Source organism: Nannospalax galili, unplaced genomic scaffold, assembly GCF_000622305.1.
Source record: "Nannospalax galili isolate Female #2095 unplaced genomic scaffold, S.galili_v1.0 scaffold228, whole genome shotgun sequence".
Lineage (NCBI taxonomy): Eukaryota > Metazoa > Chordata > Mammalia > Rodentia > Spalacidae > Nannospalax > Nannospalax galili.
Genome location: NW_008357924.1, coordinates 726,710 through 750,021, shown reverse-complemented (window position 1 = coordinate 750,021; position 23,312 = coordinate 726,710). Strand labels below are relative to the sequence as shown.

Sequence of the window (23,312 nt, the reverse complement as noted above, 5' to 3'; positions counted from 1 at the left end):
TTTGTTTGTTTGTTTGTTTGTTTGTTTGTTTGTTTGTTTGTTTTGGTATTTTTTGTCTTTTTTTGAGCCAGGGTCTCCTTGTAGCCCCAGCTGTCCTGGAACTCACTATGTAGACCAGGCTGGCCTTGAACAAAGATCCACCTGCCTCTGCCTCCCAAATGCTAGGATTAAAGGCGTGCGCCACCACGCCCGGCTATGATTGTCCTTTTAAATTCAGTGTCCTGGGTTATCTCTAGGGGGTTCTCCTTGTAGAACTCTTCTACAGGATTGGTGGAGTTTGGCTGGGACATAGTGTTTTGGCTTTCCATTTTATTATTCTTTCATTGTGATTTTGGCATGTGAATTTCTTCTGTTTGTGATTCTGATATGAGAATTAAGTTGAAATATTATCTGGGTGCCTAGATCCTTTTTTTATTGGTTATGTAAAGCTGGTTTGTACAGGATTTAGGTTCTCTCAGGTTTAATTTGAAGGGAACTGATGGCTTCAGATCAGCTATTCAGGAGTACCCACAGAAGCCCAATTCAGGCTCCAGTCAGATACACTCAGGCTTCCTTTATGCTGTGGAGGCAGAATCCAGGTGCTCTCAGGCCGTCCACCCTCGCAGGTTGTCTGCTAGGATCTCAGCCTTAGCCTACCAAAGCCATATCTGAGGCCTTGGGAGGGGCCTCACAGATGAATATGGCACAATTAGGGGAAGCTCACCACCACATGGAGGCAGGATCGGGGCCTCTCAGGCAGTCCCCTGTGTTCTCTGGCCCTCTGCCAGAGGGAGGCCAGAAGGAGGCCAGAACTCTCTGGTGGTCTGCTCTCTTACACTGATTTTTTTTAAATTAAGGTAGGTTTCAACTGGGAAAGGCAGGGAAGGGAAGAAGACAGCGTGCCTGAAGTGAGTACCTCCCTTCATCCTCCTGTCTTGATTATTGTAACAGCTTTGCTTTTTGTAACATAAAATCTAGTGTTTGTCCAAGTGTTTCTGTGGTTGTTGGAAAAATGAAGAGCAAAATAGCACAGATGTCTAATAGCTGTTGCTCATGCGATGGTGATCAGTCCTTATTGAGGTCATTTGTTGTCCTTCCCAGTGATAGAGTAAGCATTGCAAAATTTCTTTCCCCCATTATCACATTAGAGCTTGCTCTGTGTGTGTGTGTGTGTGTGTGTGTGTGTGTGTGTGTGTATACATGCATATGCTCTAATTTTTGCCATATATGCAGCTTTACTGTGTAATTTCAGTAATAGTTATACTTAGGACCTGAGAGCAGGTCAGCAAGTCCTGTTCCCCCTTGGAGATGCTGACCTTGGTCAGAGTACATTAACAGTGGTTTGATGTAGAAGCTTGTGATAGCACTCGTTGACATTGGACTGGCTGTTGGGAGAAGCACAGGTTTTGGAAGTTTTCATTGACGTTAATTGCCCCTAATGCACCATCATTTTTGACAGCAATAATCTAAACGGGGTTATTACTCCCAGAAGAAAGCCTGCATATCCCAATGTTAAAACATTTTCTGAGATGTATGTAGCATGCAGTGCAAGCAAATGATCCTGTGTAAAGCAGGCTCAACTGCAGTTAAAGTGGAGAAACTGGTCCCTTTTCCTGTTGTGAAAATTAACCCTACAGTGTTGGTTTGAAGGGAGGAGCAGCTACACTGCACTGTTAAAACAGGACTTGAAAAAGGTTGTGATGGTTTTTATTGTTCAGTTTGCATTTGAATGTTTGCAGAGATCCATTGGTAATGATATTTTAGGAACCAAAGGATTTGTTTTAAACCGTCTCTATTCACTAACAACCCTATACTGTTTCTGTGCAGCAAAATAAGCTGTTACTTGGCAGCCTTTTAGAATAGAAGAACAAACCAAAATTACTTCAGTTTACTGCAGTTTGCCCTTGTGTTCACACCATGTGTCTGTATAGTCTAGGAATGCTCATGGTGTCATTGTTCTTCAGAACACACACACAGTGGAACCCTGATTGACAGGCCTAGGTGGCTGAGTCACTACCCAGAGTTAGTTAGGAGTCTATACCTGATGTTGATGGCTTCCTTGGCTCCTTATTCCTATGGTTAAGATACACTGATGAGCCTTGTACAATCTTTAAACATCTGTTTATGTCCGATCACTGAGAAGAATGATTATTTTGAACATATTTATTGGGTGATGCTTTTTTTTGGCCTTTTTGAGACAAGGTCTCCCTGTAGCCCCAGCTGACCTGGAACTCACTGTGTAGACCAGGCAGGCCTGGAACTCACAGAGATCCGCCTGCCTCTGCCTCAAGTGCTGAGATTAAAGGCGTGCACCACCATGCCCAGCTGGGTGATACTTTTTTTATTAAGTTTGTCTGACAAATTCATACATGTATATAAAGCATTCTGATTACATTTATCCCCTCTCCTGCTCCTCTCCCCTTCCTGCCCTTGTCAAACCCCCTCCTCCCTATGGGTCCCCACCCCACTTTTATGTCTTTTTGTTTTGTGAACCACTGAGTTTAACCAGGGCCTTCTATATGAACATGAGTCTGGAGCTATCCACTGGAACATGGGGGGATTCAACAGTAGCTACACCACTGAAGACAATGAGTCCTCTCCTCTAGCATCCATCTGTAGTCAATAGTTCCCCAGGGAGGGGTAGGGCCCCATAACTTGTGGGCCCTGTATAGGCAGCCACAGCTGGTGTGAGTTCATGATTGCAATGGCCATGTGATATCCAGCAATAGCATTTCACAGCACTCCTCCCCATCATCCAGCTCTTACATCCTCCACCACCCACTCCATAGTGTTCCCTGAGCCTTGGAAGGGGTGATATAGGTGCCTCGTTTAGGGATGAACACTCAGTAGTTGCTTAGTCTCAGCACCTTGAGCAACCATGAGTCTCTGTGTTCACCACTGCTGGCTGTAAAAAGAAGCTTCTCTCTCTCTCTCTCTATATATATATATATATATATCTTTATCTTTTAGACAGGAAGCTCTCGACCATTATTCTTTTGCTTTCACTATCCAGGAATAGAATTATTTGTTCTCTGTGTCTGTGAAGAATGTTATGGGGATTCTGATCGGGATTCCATCGATTCCACAAATTGCTTTCAGTAACATGGACGCAATGTTCCTTCTACTAATCTACTCTCTCTCTCTCTCTATATATATATATATATATCTTTATCTTTTTGAGACAGGGTCTCTGTATAGCCCCAGCTGGCCTGGAACTTACTATGTAGATTAGGCTGGCCTTGAACTTACAAGGTGTGTGCCACCACGCCCAACCTAAAAGAAGCTTCTCTATCAAGGCTAAGAGTAACACTTGTCTATGACTAGGAATATTTAGAAGGCAGCTTGATACCATGTCTAGTTACCAAGACAACAGTTGTAAGTTCTTCCCTAGGGCCTGTGAGCTCCACAGTCAGACTTTTTGATGAGTTCTGTGGTACTGGGCATAAATTCCCTCCTGTGGAGTGGACCTCAGATCCACTCAGAAAGGGGTTGGTTACCCCCTCCCCATACTAGTCATGCCACTATTGTACTAGTGGGCACATCTTGCCTGACAGGTCGGTATTACAGCACTCAAGGTTTATTGCTGGTTAAGACCATTGATGAATTTTCCTCCTCAGTTGCCTGTTATAGTACCTTCCAGCTATGAAAGCTAGCCAGCAGGGAGGAAGCTTCCAGTTCAATTCCAGCTTGATTTCTCTATGTTCTGTAGGATGTTATCAGCAATAGGGTTTTACCGTCTAGTACTGGTGCACAACCAAAAGTAATAACAATGCCCTGTGTTGTTTGGGGAGCCTCTGAGGCCTTCCTGAACAACATCTCATAGGGAGATATCTCACTGGGCACTGAAATTTTTGCTTGATACTTTTTTTGTGTGTGTGTCTTTTTTGAGACAGGGTCTCCCTATAGCCCCAGCTGGCCTGGAACTCACTATGTAGACCAGACTGGCCTTGAACTCATAGCGATCCACTTGCTTCTGCCTCCTGAGTGTTAAGACTAAAGGTGTGTGCCACCACTTTTTTTAAATACAAAAACATATATAAAGAATATATGTACCTGCTTCCTGTGCCTGCTTGAAGACGTGAGCACTCAGCTTTCTGTTCTGGCTGCCTCTGGAGCCAGGCTTACAGTTAAGAGATTGCCTTGAGTATCAGAAGAGGCTTTGGACTTTGGACTTTCAAATAGTATTCAGACTGTTAAAGATTATGGGTCCGTTAAAGTTGAACTAAATGTATTATGATATGGTCATGAGCCTCTGGAGCCAAGGAATGGAATGTCATGATGTGAATGAGGAATGTCCCCCACTGTTTTGGGAGAGTCATGGAACCTTTAGAGGTGTGACCCCTGTTGGAGGAAGCACTTCACTGAAGGAGGACTTTGAGAATATATAACTTGCCCACTTCAGTCTAGTTCTCATTGCTTCCTGTACCTGCTGGAATATGTAAGTGCTGAGCTTTCTGCCCCATGTGCCTCCTGCTACCATGCCTCCTCGCCATGAAGGACTCTAATCCCTCTGGAACTGTAAGGCCAATAAACTCTTCCTTCTATCAAAAAAAATACTTGCCAGGCATGGTGGTGCACACCTTTAATCCCAGCACTCAGGAGGCAGAGGCAGGCGGATCTCTGTGAGTTCAAGGCCAGCCTGGTCTACATAGTGACTCCAGGCCAGCTGGAGCTACAGGGAGACCCTGTCTCAAAAAGACCGAAAAAAAAAAAAAAAAAAACTTTATATGTTCCATATTGCCCAGATTATTCCCGTATTTTAAAAATAAGTAAAATATGCATGTGGTTTACGTTTTTACAAAGTCCAGAAAGCTACAATGAAACATGAGTCTTCTCCTATCCCTTCTACTCAGTGCTTTTTCTTAGAGAAATCTGTCATTAGTGATTTCCAAAGAAAAAGTAAAAGATGCAAAACACAATAAACATGTCCTTTGTTGTGGACAGCACAGAAGGGGTCATTTGATAAGTAGTTATATGTTTTTAGCACAAAGTAGAGGCTCCCAGCTTTCCCCCTTGGGAGTCCGTTAACTGAAAGTCCTACCAGTCCTCACCCCTGAGCACTCCTGCTTCAGTTTACCCTGCTACCTAGACTCACCCCAAGGCAATGACACAAAATATAATTCCACTACTAGATTGTGTAGTCACAAGATGGTAATAGCTTCCTCTCTGTTTACCTACCTCGTTCTTTTAAATTGCTCCATAGTAATTTATAGAGTGCATGTGCCATTGTTTAGTTAGTCTCCTATTTATGGACATTTAGGTAGAATGATAATTTCATGATCACATTTACAGATTAAATTAATTCATCCTTAAGAGAAAGATTCATATAAAGGAAGAATTATCTGGTTAATGTTGATAGAAGATTGCCAAGTGGTTAACTTGAAGACTTTTTTTTTTGTCTTTTTGAGACAGGGTCTCCCTGTAGTCCCAGCCGACCTGAACTCACTGTGTAGACCAGGCTGGCCTTGAACTCACAGTGATCTGCCTGCCTCTGCCTCCCAAGTGCTGGGACTAAAGTCATGTGCCACCACACCCAGTGATTTTTTTTTTTTTTTTTTTGTCTTTTTAGGCAGGGTCTCCCTGCAGCCCCAGCTGACCTGGAACTTACTATGTTGTAGATCAGTCTAGTCTTGATGTCACAGAGATCTGCCTATCTCTGCCTCCCAAGTGCCGGGTTTAAAGGCGTGTGCCATCATGTCCGACTAAGATTATTTTTATAGCATGGATTCATTTCCTGCCTCTCCCAAAATTAGAAGACTGCCTGAGTCCTCCCAACCTCCTTTTTAGCCTTCTTGCTTTGGACTGTTTCCCTCTCCCCAGTTATCCATACCCAGGCAGACTTGGGTTACAGTTCCCTCCTCTGCACTTTCAAAGCCCTTTTGTACATCCCTCTATTAAAGCAGCCAAGATGTGAGACTTTCATGTGGGACAGGACATGTATATCACCATCTCTATATTTCCCCTGCACCTAGGTGCTCCATTCACTTGAGGATTGTGAAGAAAACTTTCTTGTCAGATGCATTGCTCACAGCTCTTAGGCAGCTTCTTTACTTGAGTCTTCTAGTTGCTTGTCATTAGATAGAAATGCTGAATATTGAGGGCTGGAGAGATGGTTCAGCACTTAAGAACACTGGCTGTTCCTATGGAAGACCGGGTTTGAATCTCAGCACCCATATGGCAGCTAACAACTGTCCGTAACTCCATTTCCAGGGGATCCGACACCCTCTTCTGTCCTCTGTGGACATTGTATGACACAGGTGTACTTATATACATGCGGGCAATACACTCATACACATAAAAATAATAAATAAAATATCTTTTTATCTCTTTTTTCTTTTTTTTTCTTCTTTGGTCTTTTTGAGACAGGATCTCCCTGTAGCCCCAGATGTCCTGGAACTCACTATGTAGACCAGGCTGGCCTCGAACTCACAAAGAACTGCCTGCCTCTGCCTCCCAAGTGCTGGGATTAAAGGCGTGCACCACCACACCTGGCAAAAATATCTTTTTTTAAAAAAAAACAAAGACAGAAATGCTGAGTATCTCTCTGCTCTCTAGGCCGAGCTTCGTATATAGCAAAGCTTGCTCTGGTTTTGAACATTGTGAGAGGCGAATATATTTGGAGAGCTCAGTGAGCCGGAGTAAAGCCTCCTCGTTCTTTCCATGGGTCACCTATTTCATTTTATGGCCCTCTTGCCCTCCTTCTACTGCCAAAACCACCCATTTGCCCCATCTGATTGGCAGATGATGATGCCAAATACAATTCTGCCAGTAAGTTACTGTGTATTTAGAAGTAGATAATAATGTCTTAGCAGCTGCTAATAATAAATCTTCTACATTCAAAAGTTTACTCAAGCAAAACCAAAAGCCCTATTCAACCAGATAATTGAAGCCACTGTCACAAAAGTTATTGAATCAGGAGAGAAGACTGTTAAAAATAATTATTTGATGGCTATTTTTATCCCTTTGAATTTTATTCCCCTTGGTTTGAGGCAGTCACACCTTGATGTGGCCTTTTAGAAAAATACTGAAGCTCTCTATTACTTGCCCAGCCTGCCTTCTTTGTACTTGAGCCTGACTTATGTAAACCATTGAATTTGATGAGAATTTCCCCTAAGTGTTACACTCAAGCCTATCATATATTTGGAAGGCTCACAGATGTGTTTGCACATAAAAGCTTATTGGGTGTGGATAATTTGCACACTCAAACTTAGGTTTTAACTCAAAATTTTCTAGTGAATAGACTTTTCACATGTTTTCTGTCTCTTTTGGAAATTTACGTTTATTTTAACCTAACTTTAAATTTTCTTACTTCCTGGCATTAGCTAGCTCCTCTTTTTGAAAATGTGTATGAGGGAAGACTCAAGATGGTCTGGTTTGCTTTTATAACAAACTCCAGATCTCACTTGCTAAAGCAGCCCTGGTTTCTTTTCTGCCTATGATAGGTGTCTTTAGTGAGTTAGTTGGAGCCTCTGCTTCCTGTCATCCTTATTCCAGAAGCCTGGCTGAAGGAGCAAGCCTATGTCTGGACATTGTCTATGACCATGTTAAAGAGAGCCACATAGATTCTTAAGGCTTCCACCAAGAAATGATATGGTTCACTTCTGCTCACATTTCATTGGCCAGAACAAGTTGTGTACCCATAATGTGACTCCAAGGGAACAAAGGCAGTAAGTAGAATTCTACCTCCATGTATAAGAATGAGAACTACTTGGTGAGCAGCGCGGAGAACTACCACAGGATCTTAGGTCTTTGTAGGCAGAGTTACTCCTTGGCACAAAGTATTGGTAGGAGGCTGATCGCAAAGTACCTAGGCATGTGGATTTTGAGTACCCAAGCATGAATGTGCAACATATCTCCACCCTTTAGTTTCCTCATCTGAAACATTACTACCTTACTAATTATTGTAAAGATTAAATGAGATAATCTTACAAAACCAATGACTTTCATAGAGTAAATACTAAGTCAATCTTAGTACTTTCCACTGTGAATAATTAGATCTTTCCACCATGGGAGTACTTACAAGCATGAATTATTTAAACATTGCTGTATAAGTAATTCTCCCATATTTATTTTAAAAGACACATTACAAAAGATCTACTACTTTCTTGTTATTCTTCCCCCTTTTTCTTTCCTTTTAAAATATATACCACCAAGCTGGGCATACCTTTAATCCCAGCATTTGGGAGGCAGAGGCAGGCTGATCTCTGAGTTCAAGGCCAGCCTGGACTACATAGTGAGTTCTGTGAGTGAGTTCTTCCACAGAGAGACCCTGTGTCAAAAAAGACGGGGTTAGAGGGGCGGTATATAAAACCAAACCATAGCCCAAAAAGGGAAGAAGGGACAAGAATCAAGGAAGTACCTTTTAGGCCTCAGGGTGGGAATGGTGAGAATACCACTTAGTTGGATGGATCACTTTTGCTATGATCCTTAAGACTCCTGTCCTAGAATTCTTTTCCTGCCTTTAAGAGAGGAAAATTCACCTTTATTCACCTTTAAGAGAAGAAAATTTTAGGTAGTTTAGAAAGTTTAGGTAGTTCAGCTGGTAGAGTGCTTGCCAAGCATGCATAAAACCCTGGGTTCAATCTCTAACACCACATAAAACAAGATGTGGTCGCACACTACTCCTAGCATTCAGGAGATGAAGGCAGGAGAATCAGGAGTTCAAGGTCATCGTCAGCTCCATAATTCAAGGCCAGCCTAGGCCATGTGAGCCTGTATCTCCAAAGAAAGAAAGAAAGAAACCAAAGAAAACCAGAAATCTGGGCATGGTGGCACATGCCTTTAATTCCAGCACTCAGGAGGTAGAGGTAGACAGATATCGATGAGTTCAAGGCCAGCCAGGGTTATATAGTGAGATCCTGTGTCCAAAAAAAAAAAAATGAGCCAGGCTTGACGGTGCACACCTTTAATCCCAGCACTTAGGAGTCAGAGACAAGTAGATCTCTGTGGGTTTGAGGCCAGCCTGGTCTACATAGCGAGTTCCAGGCCAGCCGGAGCTACAGGGAGACCCTATCTCAAAGACCAAAAAAAAAAAAAGATAAAAAGGAGAACTTTGGGTGTACATGTTGTGCCCAGTTCACGAGACCCCAAAGACCACCAAGGAGCTGACTGATGCAAACACACAAGGGTTCTTTTATTGTTGCAAGCTTAAGCTTGGGTCCACTCTGTCATCGACTCAGCGGATCTCAGATGTGAGACCCCTTGCTTTGGGTGACAGAGGTTTTTATAGGTTTATTTCAGCAAGGTCAGCAAGTAGGGGAGTAAGGGGTCTTCAGCCTGGCAAACATCTGATTGGTTGCAGCCCAGTGCCAAACCATAAACTGCTGGCTTCAGGAAATCTGAAAAGATATCTGGACGTTTAGGTTCCTTCCTGTCCCTTGTTAATTGACTGTTGGCAGGGGAGTTGTTCTCTGTCTGTTCCAAGTATTGTGGTTTTTCTTGGAACAGGGCCCAGGGCTGGGTCAGTCCTATGGAGGTTTTATCCAAGATGGAGTTACTCAGGTCTCTCATACACATAGTAGCTCTTTTCATACCCCACCAGTTGACTTGATGGATATCGTCTGTGTTTTGCTGTAGCTTAGAGTCAAGATCTCCACTGAAGTTGGAATCACAAATGTTGATCTTTCTACTGTGGATAAGGATCAGAGCATTGCACCAAAAACCACCCGGTAAGTGGGATGCTACATGGGCACTGGGAACCCCACCCAATCTTCAGAGCTGAAAAGAGCATGTGCAGGCACCATGTCCCTCCTGGTGGCATTTCTGTGGTGGTAGTCCTCCCACTCTGCCCCAAATTCAAGACACTATACTCCCATTGATACTGCTCTAAGGATTCTGCTGAGCATCTAAGTAGATTTGGTAGTTATTTATACAAGTCAGTTCTTGAGCCAACTCTCTTACCTTCTACATTGAGATAAGGAACTTACTCAGGATTATAAGTCTTGATTGAGCCAACTGTGACATTCATATTATGTAGCTCAGATGACAATTGTTTAAGTAAGGAAATATTCTCAATGAAGAAAGCAATGTATTTATATTTTAGTGCAATCCTTTTTTTTTTTTTTTTTTTTTGATCTGTTTGAGACAGAGTCTCCTTATAGCCCCAGCTGGCCTGGAACTCACTGTGTAGACCAGGCTGACCTGCTGGGATTAAAGGTGTGCGCCACACCTGGCTATTTTCTTGCAATCTTTTCTTCAAAGTCCTGAATTTGCTTTTGGTATGGCCTCATGGCAACTTTCTCTGGCCCCTGCTGGGTCTGAAATCAGTTAGAAAGCCTTAGAACTAGCACTAAGACTACACACACACTTCATTCTTGGAAAACATTGCTAATGAGTCATAGCACTTGTTCCTGCTTAACTAAGACACAGCTTCAGAATCTTTTCTTTCTTTTTTTTAAAAAATAGTTCATTTTTTTGCGTATGAGTGTATTGCCTGGATGAATGTAAGTGTACCTGTGTTGTGCAATGCAAGCACATCAGATCCCCCGAACTGAATTTATGCACAGTTTTAGCCCCCATGTGGGTACTGGGAATCAAACCCAGGTCCTCTGTAAGAGCTGCAAGAGTAGCCAGTGTTCTTAACTGCTGAGCCGTCTCTCCAGCCCCTAGAATCTTCTTTTAGGTAACCATTAACAATTGATCAGAGCTGACCAGATCGCCTAATAAAGCCCATTTTTCTGCCTCCCCTTGATCTTTTTTTGGGGAGGAGCTCATCTGTATCTCTGGCTTTAGTTCAGATTCCAACATGGAATGGCTATAGAGGCAAATGAACCCTGAGACTGTTTTGAAAGTAGAGGATGTAAGCTGGAGACTGGAAGTCAGCCTCACTCCTTTAAGTAGAGCTGAACTTTCTGTCTCTGACTTGATTAATACTGAAGTGATATTGGAGATAAGAGCAGTTATTTGAGAATGCACTGAAATAATATCTATAAAAGTGCTTTTGCAGCCAGGCTTGGTTGCGCACACCTTTAATCCCAGCACTCCGGGAGGCAGAGGCAGATGGATCTCTGAGTTCAGGGCCAGCCTGGTCTACATTGTAAGTTTCAGCCCAGCTGGGGCTGTAGGAAGACCCTGTCTCAAAAAGAACAAACAAACAAAAGGTGCTTTGCAGAGTTTAGTTCTCTGTAGAAATGAAGAGTTGGTCTTCATGAATAAATATAAACCCAGAGTATGAAACAAAGCCAGGTGTGAGCTCTGTAACCATTTAGCGTATTAATCCCTTGGCCACCTTTCCCTTAAGTTCCAGGAGAGAGGCGTGGACAGAACAGTTTTCCTCATCAAGTCTGCCTTTTAAGGAAAATGACTTTTTAAACCCAATTTCAGGGCAGAAAAATAAATATAAGAAATAAAGATTAAAAAAAAAAAGTTCAGTGTTTCCTTTTTTCCTTTGCATCCCATTCTCCTAGCATGTCTACTGACCTCACATGCTGTTAGCATCAACCCACAATTATTTCCCTGCAGTTCTGCCAGCCCTATAGAGGTGCATGTGGGCTCCCAGGCACCTGAGTAGATTTGGTTGAGAGCATAGATCATTGAAGTAAAAGCTTGGAGATACAAACTCTGCATTGAGCATTTTCCCCAGACCCTAATTAAAGTTTTCTCTCTACTTTTCTCAGTCCTGACTTGAGGCTGGGAATGTTGCTTAGTGGTCTGGTCAAACTTTCTAGTTGACCTTGCTTAGCCTGTTGAGGCGATGGATTCCGTCTGCAGCACCACCAAAAAGAAAACCAAACAAAATTTTTTCAGTCCTGACTTTATTGATCCACTTTGCCTCTAGACCAGAGACACTTCTGTACGTTAGTTGATCCATCACAGCAGTAGTAAGCTGGGGAAGGGAAGATTTGGCAATAACCTGAAGGTTATATCCTTGCCTGTTCTTAGATCCTGTCTGAAGACTAAGTCTATAATGTCTCTTTTAGGGTGACCTACCCAGCCAAAGCCAAGGGCACATTCATCGCAGACAGCCACCAGAATTTCGCCTTGTTCTTCCAGCTCGTAGATGTGAACACTGGTGCTGAGCTCACCCCTCACCAGGTCAGGACAAAGCCCCTACTGCTTTCCCAGTACAGATGCAAGTGGACTTACTTGCAGACCTTGCTTCTGTTTCTCATGCTGCAGCTGCTGTACCTGTGCCCTTAGGGCCACAGTCCTAGCAGTTCCTTGCTTTTCTCCCTTCTACTTCAAACTTCAGGCAGCTTAGCCAGGGCCCTTTGTTCAAGCTAACTGACCTTTAAACACTTTAATCCCTCAGCTTTTCCTCATTCTTTCCCAGAAAGACATTTGCCAACCACATATCACCAGGAAAGAAAATGAAGAGAAGAAATGAGAAGACTGAATTGGGAGGATTAGGGTTGGGCAGGGATATCTAAAGAAATTTTAACTGGACCCTCTTCTCTGATTCCTTTAGAAATCTGTGTCTCTAAGACTTCTCAGGTAGATGTGGAATTTTGCCATTAAGTATGGCAGCACTTGCACTTAACTATTCTAGGAGGAAGATGAGGCATCCAGGCTCCTGAATCCCACTTCTAGACAAAGCTAGTATAGTCGGGATGCTCCACCTCAGTGGGCTCCTTCCTTCCCCTAACCATTTGATGTGTAGAATCACAAATGAGATCTATGTTTTTTTGTGTAGGTCCAGCACTAGCTGTGTGACCATGGCAACTGATTTAATGCTCTTGCCTTGTGATCTGTAAGTTGGAGCCACCCACCTGCCTTGTTGAATTCTTTATTTTGAAACCCTTGAAAGAAAAGCTGTGAGTGGATATTAAGTTTTGTTGCAGTTCTAATACACATTGACATGAAACGGTTTCCTGTGCCACAAAAGGGATGAAGTGATTAGGCCTAAGAACATTTTAGTGAGGCTAGTTAGCTATTGTTTGGTTAGTGGCTCTATTTCCCAGGCTTTGCACCACAGGCTTTGCATACATTTTTACAAAATCTTCATATAAATGTACCCCATGTAGAAGTTAATCTTTCTGCCTTAAAGATGGAGAAATCAAGGTACAAGGAGGTTAAGTAACCCGCTCAGCTCTTAAGAAATGGAGCCAGGTCTCTTCTTCAGAGCCATGTTCTGTATGATCTGCTGCTCTGTTCGTTAGAACTCTGCCTTGCTACGATACTCAAGCCTCCTCTGCTAAACCCTTAGCTGGAGGCACTAAGAAATTGAAGATGGGACTCTTCCAGTTCTACCTCATTTCCCTTTTCACTGTCTGGTGAAGAAGTTAATTGGGTAGCAAAGTGGCTGAAGCCTGGCAGGAAGAAGAAATTGCAGCAATAGTAAAGGGCTTAAATCATCACAAACTGGGCATTCAGCCTCCAAGGCATCAAGAATTGACTGGACACCTAAGTTCAGTTTTTCTCTTTGCACTAGCAAAAAGTTGTTTCTGAAGTAAGAACTAGGATGGGATGGTCACTTCTTCCCCTCTTCTGAGCAGGTCTGATCCAGAGCTAACTGATGAAAGAGCAGCAGCACGAGTGCTTGGCTGATGCAGTGTTGGCCCCGCAGGGATTTTTTTTTTTTTTTCTTTTTGGTCTTTTGGAGCGGGGGCCCCCCAGCAGCCCCGCCTGTCCTGGCACTCACTAGGAAGCCCAGACTGGCCTTGAACTCACAGAGATCCGCCTGCCTCTACCTCCCGAGTGCTGGGATTAAAGCCGTGCGCCACCACGCCTGGCCCCCACAGGGATTTTTTTAAATGATCTAATGAAAAGTTGAGTTCCTGTTCTATCTAGACATTTGTTCGACTTCATAACCAGAAGACTGGCCAGGAGGTGGTGTTTGTTGCTGAGCCGGATAACAAGAATGTGTACAAGTTTGAACTGGACACCTCTGAAAGAAAGATCGAGTTTGATTCTGCCTCTGGCATCTACACACTCTACCTAATCATTGGAGATGCCACTTTGAAGAACCCAATCCTCTGGAATGTGGTATGTGTCTGAATGCTCCCTCAACCTGAGTCAGGGGAGGGCAGCTGCACTACAGCTTGAACAGACAGCTGCTTTTGAGGGCACAGGTCTCTCCTTCCTAGCCTTGCTCTGGGGCCCTGCGTCCTGCTGTTCGGTTAGTCATGCACTGTGGCTCAGCACATAGGAGATGTGTAATAAGTAATGATTGAACAAATTAAATTAAGTTTGCTCTCATGAGTTTACATTCCATGAATTTTTATAAATATTTATACTGGAAAGAGATTCAGGGCACTGTGGAGGATGTGTAAATGAAGAGATACGGTCCTGGCCTTTGAGATCTATTTAAGCCTTGAAGGGGAATGAGATTTGAATTCTGGTGACAGTTCGTGGTGACATAGGGCTGTGGATTATAGATGTGCAAAATGCTAATAAACTGACCAGCACTTGTGTGGCATATTACAGCTCACGTGGTACCCTTCCCCTATAAGCTTCACTTTTTTCTTTTTTTCTTTTTTTTTTTTTGATAGTTCTGATGCCAGAAAACGTCTTGAAAGACATCTTGACTTTGGAGCAAGGAATTCAGAATAGTATCTGCTTGGAATAGTATCTGGGGTACATGTGGCACAGCCTCCAGAGAAGCCCAGCTTATGTGTTAGGAGTAATTCAGTTCTTCTGAGGCTTGAGCCTGGTAGAAGAGGAGGAAGTGCTGGGGTGGCAGAGGGCAGATACAGCATCACATGGGACTAGGCCTCATGTAGGACCAAAGGACAGCTGCCTGTTTCCTTGTTGTGTTCATGATTCTTTTACTCCTCCTGGACTTCAGGGCACCTTTATCCAAAATGCATTTTCATTTCTCATTCTTTATATCTGTAAAGATTAAATCACACTTCCCAGGGACACCACACAGTTTTGGTGTCAGTCAGAGTACCAGCTGGAATTTTGTATTAAGCAGTTCTATGGGGCTTTTTCTATCATACTGGTAGAGAATTGGTAACCTTGCTCTAAAAGGCACTTTCAGCAAATACTTGACTTGTTTTTGAGATTTTTTTACTGCCTCCATTAGTCAGCTAATGGCTCAGAAGTGACTGGACTGTGTGAGCATTTTCAGTCATGGTCATAGACAGGAGTTGAGGACAATCATGCTGCTGAAGACTTCTCATCCTCCTCTCTGCCCTATGCCTCTAAAAACTGTTCTTGCTTTTCAGGCTGATGTGATTATCAAGTTCCCTGAAGAAGAAGCTCCTTCCACTGTCCTGTCCCAGAACCTTTTTACCCCAAAACAGGAAATTCAGGTATAGTCCATTGGTGTTATCCACTAAGCCTGGAGGAGAGATGGGCCCAGTGATAGAGGAAGGGCAGCAAATCCCTGGACTGTAGCTCTAGCCTTTCAGCCTTTTCGCGTGGGTACTTTTATGGTTTGAACCTTGCCACTCTGGGAATTGGGCAGGGCAAATAGTAGTCTATCCTCCAGCTGGACATACAAACGTAGAGGCCCCACTCCCACCCCATGGGAGGTCCCAGAGAGCACCAACCACTGCTGGGCAGTCTCTAGCACCGTGTAACTTGTCTCTATGTCAGTAAATTGTAAATCATCAAGTCAGTCTCTGTCTCTACATAAATTGGACTAAAGTGGGAAAACTCACCTAGAAGAACAGGTTCATCCTTGTCTCTCCTGGGCCTTTTTCCTTTCATTGCAACACAAAATGAGAACGCTCTACCCAGTCAGTCCATAGAATGCTGTGAGGACCAAATGGGTAGAGAAAGAAAGGCTTTAAAATGTCTCTGAAACCCTTTATAAAATAAACACAACAAGCCCAGCATGGTAGCACGCACCTTTAATCCCAGCACTCAGGAGGCAGAGGCAGGCAGATGTCTATGAGATTAAGGCCAGCCTGGTCTACATAGTGAGTTTCAGGTAAGCCTGGGCTGCAGGGAGACTCTGTCTCAAAAAGACAGATAATAAAAATAAAAAATATATGCAACAGTTGTTAAACAGTGTGGGTGCTGGTTAAGGAAAATGAGATGAATCTACTCAGTGGACTACTTTAATAGTCATAAGACCTGGCTATAAAGTAGTAACATGGAAACCCACTTATGAGTAAATGTGAAGTGTTAAACACCGGCTTCTTGCTCCCATTGCACTGCTGAAATCGTGGACAGTGGTCAGGTGTGGTGTCCCCTGCTTATAATCGCAGCACTGGCAAGGCTGGGATAGGAGAGTCATGAGTTCCAAGTAGTAAAATACAGGATAAGGGCTTAAAGAGTAGAGTGGAAGGATTCTTTTTAAATCCTTCCATGTTGTTATGGCATTGTATAGGAATGTGAAATACAGTTACATGACAGGATTATCTATGATGATGAAGGGGGCTAGATGAGCTACGGGCAGCAGCCACTATTGATAGCGTTAGGAATCCCTTAAAAGCAGTGGCAGCAAAGAGGAGCCAAGGTGAAAATTTAGGGCCAGGAGCTTCAAGCAAGAGCTGGGTTAGTTGAGCATCAGCAAGTAGAAAAGAAGCCATAGCTCTACACTGAAGGAAAAATCTTTAAAAGGTTAGGAGTAGCTCATTTGTTCCTACAGTATCTTTTACAAGCACAGTAGAGTGATCCAACTCTGTAGCTGGAAACTGCGGAGGCAAAGAGTAAAGTGACTTGCCACTGGTTTCACAGTCAAATGTATCCATTTGGGCCTAAGTAGAGTCTCTGAACTCTTACGTCATTGCTCTTCACACTAGCTCATGCTGTTGAAGTAAGCTGCTCAGAATTTGTGTCTGATTGCTCAGGAGAAAATGTCAAACAAATATCAGGACTGCTTATTTGACTTTCTGGTCTCATTCTAGAAGTAAATCAGAACAAGGGAGAAGTTTTGTTCAGGCCATCCCTAGAGCTGTGTTGAAGGAATAAAGGAGTGAGTTTGAGTTGGAACCATCTGTAGTGAGGCCCTGTTCAATTTTAAAGTCAGTTGGAGTTACTGCCAGTTGGCCATATGTAGCAGGATAGTAACATACAATCTAGGAACCCAGAAGCATTGTGAAGTCCTCCTTGAGTGTGTCACACAGGCCATCTCTAGGCCTGGGCCTCCTCTTTGACACAAGCCAGATGCCCCTTGATAGACTCTGTTCTCCAACATCTAAATGGCAGTGAGTCTTTGAGGTAGAAGTTGGCCAGACAGTGACTGAGACCATGGTAGTGTCCTGGGAAGGGTGGCCTCCAAGTTCAGAAACCATCTTTGAGAAGAGCCATAAGGCCAAGTGACCACTTGTTACCAAAGGCTCAGCTTCTGGGAGGCATTTTCGCTTCATGATTATTGGCATTTTGGTCTCTGGTATGCATGGCAGCCCCTCCTGGGAGAAGGGCACGTTTTGAAGTCTTTTTGGTGTTTTTCTTGGCAGCACCTGTTCCGAGAGCCTGAGAAGAGACCCCCCACGGTGGTGTCCAATACATTCACAGCTCTCATCCTCTCACCCTTGCTCCTGCTCTTTGCACTGGTGAGTCACCATAATTAGCATGGGCAGTGTGTCTGGCTCTAGGCATGGCATGGCAGATATAGCCATTCCAAAAGGGTCTTTGTGCTCTGTCCTGAGCCTAGCTCTGGAGGGGACCAGCAGCTGTATCTTAAACTGATGGTCAGAAAGTTTCAGAATGACCAAAATTCCCCACTCTGGGTGAGCAGCCAAATAAACCCATCCATTAACAAGGGAGCATGAGAAAGTTCCTTGTAGCTACTAACAGTGACAAGAGTATATAGTCTGAGATGCTGTGGAGGAGTGTTCAGATGAGATCAAGTGTGAAAAAAGCAAGGTCAGTGCTGTTAGCTATCAGAATGGAGAACAAGCTGTGAATTCCAGCTCTGCTGGGAGCAGAAAACTGGAGTGAACATAAAGTCCTCTTAACAGCAGTGTTATTAATCCACCCCTGCAATGGAGTGAAGTGCAGGTTGTTGATAGATTGGTAGGTCTGTACGCAGCTGTAACACAGTGTTATTGAAGGAGGAGAGCAACAAGAAGGGTAGTGTGTTTAGTGTGGTCCTGTTTTGGAAAAAGTTCAGCAAATTTAACACCCCCCCAAAAAAATTAGCTCTTACTTTTGGAAATTTACCTCTGTTTTACATCAATTGGTTGATTTTAACAAAAGGAGTATTGATTGATCTACATCTAGAAAGCGTGCCACAAGCTTTCATAAAGCAGACCTGGTATTAAGTGATCAGAGTTTGAGAATTTCAGAAGGCACAGCACCTGTAGTGAAAGCCTGCCTCTACCAGCCTGCCCGCAGGCTTATGGTACTAATTCTTAGAAACCTTAGTGGAAGTGTCAGTTCCTCAAAAATGCAATTTCTGACCTTTCAGTTCCAAGATTTCACCTGTTTTAAACTAAAAGACTTTGTCGTCATTAAAAATAATGTTCAGGTTTGAGTTACTCGAGCACAAGACAGAGGGAAGAGTTTTTCCTGAGAACTTACATATTTTTAAAATTTTCTTTTGGCCTTTTTGAGACAGGGTTTCCCTGCAGTGAGGCTAGCCTGGAACTTCCTATGTAGACCAGGCTGGCCTTGAACTCACATAAATCCGCCTGTCTCTGCCTCCCAAGTGCTGGGACTAAAGGCATGTGCCACCATGCACGGCTCCCTGAGAACTTATAATAGGGTAGCTGCCACTTGGAAAAATTCCGTCTTTCTATTATGCATGAACTTTTAAGCCTTAGGGCCTTTCATTGGGTTAGTGTTGGCATGGTATGTGTTGCCAGTCTTTCAAGTTCTCATGTCTCTCAATTTATTTCTCCATCATTCAGTGGATCCGGATTGGTGCCAATGTCTCCAACTTCACTTTTGCTCCTAGCACCATTATCTTTCACTTGGGACATGCTGGTAAGTGTCCCATGCTGCTAATTCCATTTAACCTCCTCTGACATTTTGCCTGCTCATGCAAAAGCCCTATTAAGTAGACCCACAACCTATTAACTGTAATGGCTTAATAGCATAACATTTCCCTCTTCCTACTAGCCTTTTAGGACAGTTAATATGATGATAAACCTGTTTGGCTCATCAGTTTAGAACAGCTATCATTATATTGGGCCTCATTGTACTGGGAGGCTGTTGGCAGGCCATTTACCCTCATTTAATAGCCCAGTTCATTTCCAGAGATTACTCACTTATCATAGCTTTACACTGAGCCGTCTTCCTGTATGAAGATCATTAATGCAGTTTCCAAAGGTTATCTTTCTCCACCACATCGATCTTCACATTTGCTGGGGGCTCTGTCTGGACATTTATCGAAAACAGTCCTTTTCCGATAAGACACACCGTCCTGCGTTGTTCTTTTGAAAACGTAGGACCTAAACGGTCTTAACATGACAAGACAATAAACTCACAGATCAGTTAGGCATTCTGAACCTTTGCATCTCACTGGGAACTTCAACATTTTTAATTCCTTTGCTTTTTGCAGAAGTCATTATCTCTACATCCATAGTACATAGTTTCTCAAGGGGTCCACAGAAGAATTTCTTTGACATTCCAGGCAGATGTGTGTCTGGATTTTTCTGGGGAAAGAGAGACTGTAACTGTGATCAGATTCTCACAGTGGCCCATGACCTCAAAAATGCTTAAGTGCCCCTGTGGTAGTTCATCTGTCATCCTCTGGGCAGAACTGGCAGGATGACCTTTCTCACCCGCTTAGTTACTGGACTTGAGTGATAGCCCTCCTGGGTCAGACTGTGAGCACAACCTGAATAGAAATGTGTTTAGAGCCACAGCTTTCTTGCTAATGTGCTTTTGTGTGCATTTCCTTGTTTATTTCTCTTTATTCAACCTTGCTGGGGGTGATTAGGGCAGGAAGTATGAACCATTTGACAGGTGAGAGAATTTGGACTCAGAAACTAAGCAGCTGGTAAGGGTAGAGCTTAGACCAAAACCTAAGGCTCTAAGTGCTCAGACTGAGCTCTTTCTACTGAGCCTTTTCCCATAGGCCTTGTTACTTGCTTCCCAACCACAGTGACAAGTCACCTTTAATATGGTTCCAGTGAAAAGGAAATTACTAAACCTTTAATCACCGCACTTGGGAGACAGAGGCAGATGGATCTCTGTGAGACTGAGGCCAGCCTGGCCTACCTAGCAAGTTCTGGGCCAGTTGGGGCTACAGGGAGACCATTTCTCAAAAGGAGAGAGAGAGAGAGAGAGAGAGAGAGAGAGAGAGAAGGGGAGGAGAGGAGAGGAGAGGAGAGGAGAGGAGAGGAGAGGGAGAATAAATTACTCATTTAATTTCACCCTGAATACTTTCATTAAGAATTTGAAACATGAGAGTGGAGAGACAGCTTAGCAGTTAAGAGCACTGGCTGCTCTTGCAGAGGACCTGGGTTCGGTTCCCAGCACCTACATGGAGGCTAATAATGGTCTATAACTCCAGTTTCAGGAGATCTAACATCTTCTGGCCTCCATGGGCACTGCACACGCGTGCTGTACTCACATACATGCAGGCAAACACACACACATAAAATGAAAATAAATTTTTTTTAAAAGAGAAGAAAATAATTTGGAACATAAAATAGTCCCAAATATTATAAAGTAAAAACAAAATAAACACATGAAGGAAGCAGAGAGTAGACGGGAGCAGAACTGTGGATCAGGGTAAAGTAGCTGAGGTCAGATCTTTTACCTCTAGATGTTTTGGTGGACAAGACTCAGAGGCAAGTATATTGAGTCATCTGATTTCTGGCATTGAGATAAAAGAATTAAACAAAAATGAAAATAGAGACCTTTTTATGACCCAGCAGGCCCTGTTCCTAATCCCCTTCCCCCAGGACACTGTCACTGCTTCATTTAATTGGATGTCTTGATACTTCTTGTAGCAATGCTGGGGCTCATGTATGTCTACTGGACTCAGCTCAACATGTTCCAGACTCTGAAGTACCTGGCTGTGCTGGGCAGTGTAACATTTCTGGCTGGAAATCGGATGCTGGCCCAGCAGGCAGTCAAGAGGTAAGGCTGGGGATGGAATGAGCTACAGGGTGGGATAAGAGATGTTTGTGTCTTGGCAGTGCCAGCCCAGCTCTGAAACCAAGGATATGTGGCAGCATGATTCACATCCTTGTGGGAAGTCTAAAACCTTCATCCAGCCTGTTATAGAAGCAATAAGACTTAAATAAATAAGAAAGCAGCTTTAGTGACCAATTAGTGTACATGTTTTTAAGTCACAATGATTTGTGTCTTACACATTAGAATGAGGGGGAAATAATTGCATTATGTAGACTAAAATGGACTACATATGTGGTAGAAAGTTGTTAACTTGTTCATTATTGTAAAAATCCTCTCTTGCCCTGCCTTCCTCCCATTCCCATGAGAGTGGTACTTCTGGAGCCCTGGATGTTGCCAAAGCTCCTCCACCCATTTATAGGTCTGTGTTCTGCCCCTCAGCAACTGTGTAGGTTTGCCAGCAGCTCCCAGGAGAGAGCATCTACTAAGAGCCCACACTACTGCCTAGGAAATAGCTTGAGAGTCAGACAAATGCTCAGACCTTGATGTGGTGGCAGCTTGACGTTCAGAACAGAATTGGAGGCAAATTTAAATGTCACATAGGTGTTTCTCATTGATTTCACTTTATTAGAACCTGACTGATTTCAGCCACACAAAGGTCAATAAGAAAAGGTCAGAATTGCTTTCACCTTTGAAAGAAATCATTTTCAGACGTGCCCTGCTTTCTCGCCTCTGGGACTTTTGCTGACAGACTGTAACTCAGTAGGATGCCCTCAAACTTAGCTGTCATTTAGGTTTGTTTGATCAAAGAGGGGCATTCTCAGGAAGACTACCAAGGCTGGGAGTGGCAGAGGTTTCATCTCCACCTGAGTCTCCGTTGTGAGCTTCTGGAGTGCTTCCCTGGGGTCCTGGCGCAAACATCCTCCTTGGCTTCCCTGTGGTAATCTTGGTCCCACCAGAGCTCCCCTCAGTGCCAGCAGCCTTTGCTTCTCCACTGTGCATTGCATCTAGAAAGGCCAGTGGTTTGGTTGTTTTTCCAAAGCAGAACACTGTTCCCTTGCAGTGACCCATCTGGGTTCCCAAGGAACCAAAAGACTGTGCTCTGCTAACTTCTTATTTTCTGGAAGACTAATAAATCGAGGAGAGAGTGGAGTTAAAACCATTTCCTGTAAACTTCACTTAGCAGGAATTCCTAATCTGGAATTCTAAATTGTGTGCCCTTTCTGGAGAGAGATCGTAGTTCATAGCTGATTAAAATCCCCAGATCAGTGGTTCCCCATTCAGAAGCATTTTTACAAGTGCTGCAGCAAGCGCTGCCTGGGAAAAGGAGCGGCCCTAATGGAAGCTCTGGTTGGGTTTTGCTGTATCTGTCCTCTGCTTACTTTCTCTCTCACTGTCCTTTCTTGATTCTCAAACCTCTTTCCTTTGGCAGGATCGCTGCAGAGCAGAGCAGTAGATTGGCAAAATATAGGACACTACGGTAAAGATGAAGGGTAGCTCATCCCAGAAGCAGGCTCCCTTTCCCATATTGCCCACTTCATGCATGTCAGTAACTGTCCAGTTTTTAGCCCACTCATTCCTCCCAACCACTCCCTATGCCAAAGCAAATTTTGAGGCCATTTTACAACTTGCTGAGTGAGGTTGTGACTGGACTATCCTGAGTCAACCCAGCTGGTGGAGTAATTTTCCCATGGGGTGCTCTTTATATGCAATAGCCCCTTTGTAGGAGAGCAGAGTTGACAATAAGACAAGTCCAATTTTGGACTTCTTAACAGGCTCCATCCAAACCACTTGAATTCATTAAGTGATGGTCCCATGGCAAATCCTGGCACACCTTGTCACTGTTTCTAGGCCTTTCCATAACACTAATTTTTGTTTGGCCAAATTGTGTGATTTGGTGAGATTCAATTATGAATGATAGACCCAAAGCCAACAGCAAAATCAGGTGCCTAGAGCTCAGGGTGTTGCAGACTGGTGATTTAGTAGCACTCACCTCCTTCCAAGTGCTCTTGTGAGGGTGGGGATGGAGCAGAGGTAGTGCGTGGAGGGCAGGACAGAATGCTGCTTCATGGATCCGCTTCTTTAGACAAGGTTTCTTTGAAGAGTCCATGCTTGTTTTAGGCTTAGACTGGATGGTCTGTCACAACTACTTAGCTCCCTCCACCACTATCATGTGAAAGCCACGGACCATGCAAACAAGTGGGTGTGACAGCCATCCAATAGCATTGTCTTCCCAAACAAGGTGATCTGGATTGGGCCTGTGGGACATAGTTGTCTGACACTGCCCTATTCCCACAAGTAGGAGAGGTATTTGAATTTCCAAGTGACATCTCCTCTTACCTCTTGACTTGGAAATGGCTTTCCCTTCCAAAGAAACAAAACAAGTCCAGCACACCTAATTTTTAATCCTTTGAAAATAGGAAAGACCAGGCGTGGTGGCGCATGCCTTTAGTCCCAGCACTTGGGAGGCA

At 43.7% G+C, this 23,312-nt stretch overlaps 1 protein-coding gene across 4 annotated transcripts in view; it reads left to right on the top strand.

The window, feature by feature from the left end:
* The window catches only part of Rpn2 (ribophorin II), a 66,634-nt gene that overhangs the window by 38,655 nt on the left and 4,667 nt on the right, over positions 1-23,312 (top strand). For 2 of the 4 annotated variants that reach the window (XM_029557490.1, XM_008855676.3), the window contains exons 10-17: positions 9,556-9,647; positions 11,898-12,012; positions 13,708-13,902; positions 15,087-15,173; positions 17,271-17,366; positions 18,666-18,741; positions 20,718-20,847; positions 22,274-22,321. In XM_029557490.1, coding sequence (XP_029413350.1) covers positions 9,556-9,647; positions 11,898-12,012; positions 13,708-13,902; positions 15,087-15,173; positions 17,271-17,366; positions 18,666-18,741; positions 20,718-20,847; positions 22,274-22,321 — 839 coding nt within the window. The remainder of the gene's footprint in view (positions 1-9,555; positions 9,648-11,897; positions 12,013-13,707; positions 13,903-15,086; positions 15,174-17,270; positions 17,367-18,665; positions 18,742-20,717; positions 20,848-22,273; positions 22,322-23,312) is intronic. The other 2 variants (XM_029557491.1, XM_008855677.3) reach the window with 1 other exon arrangement.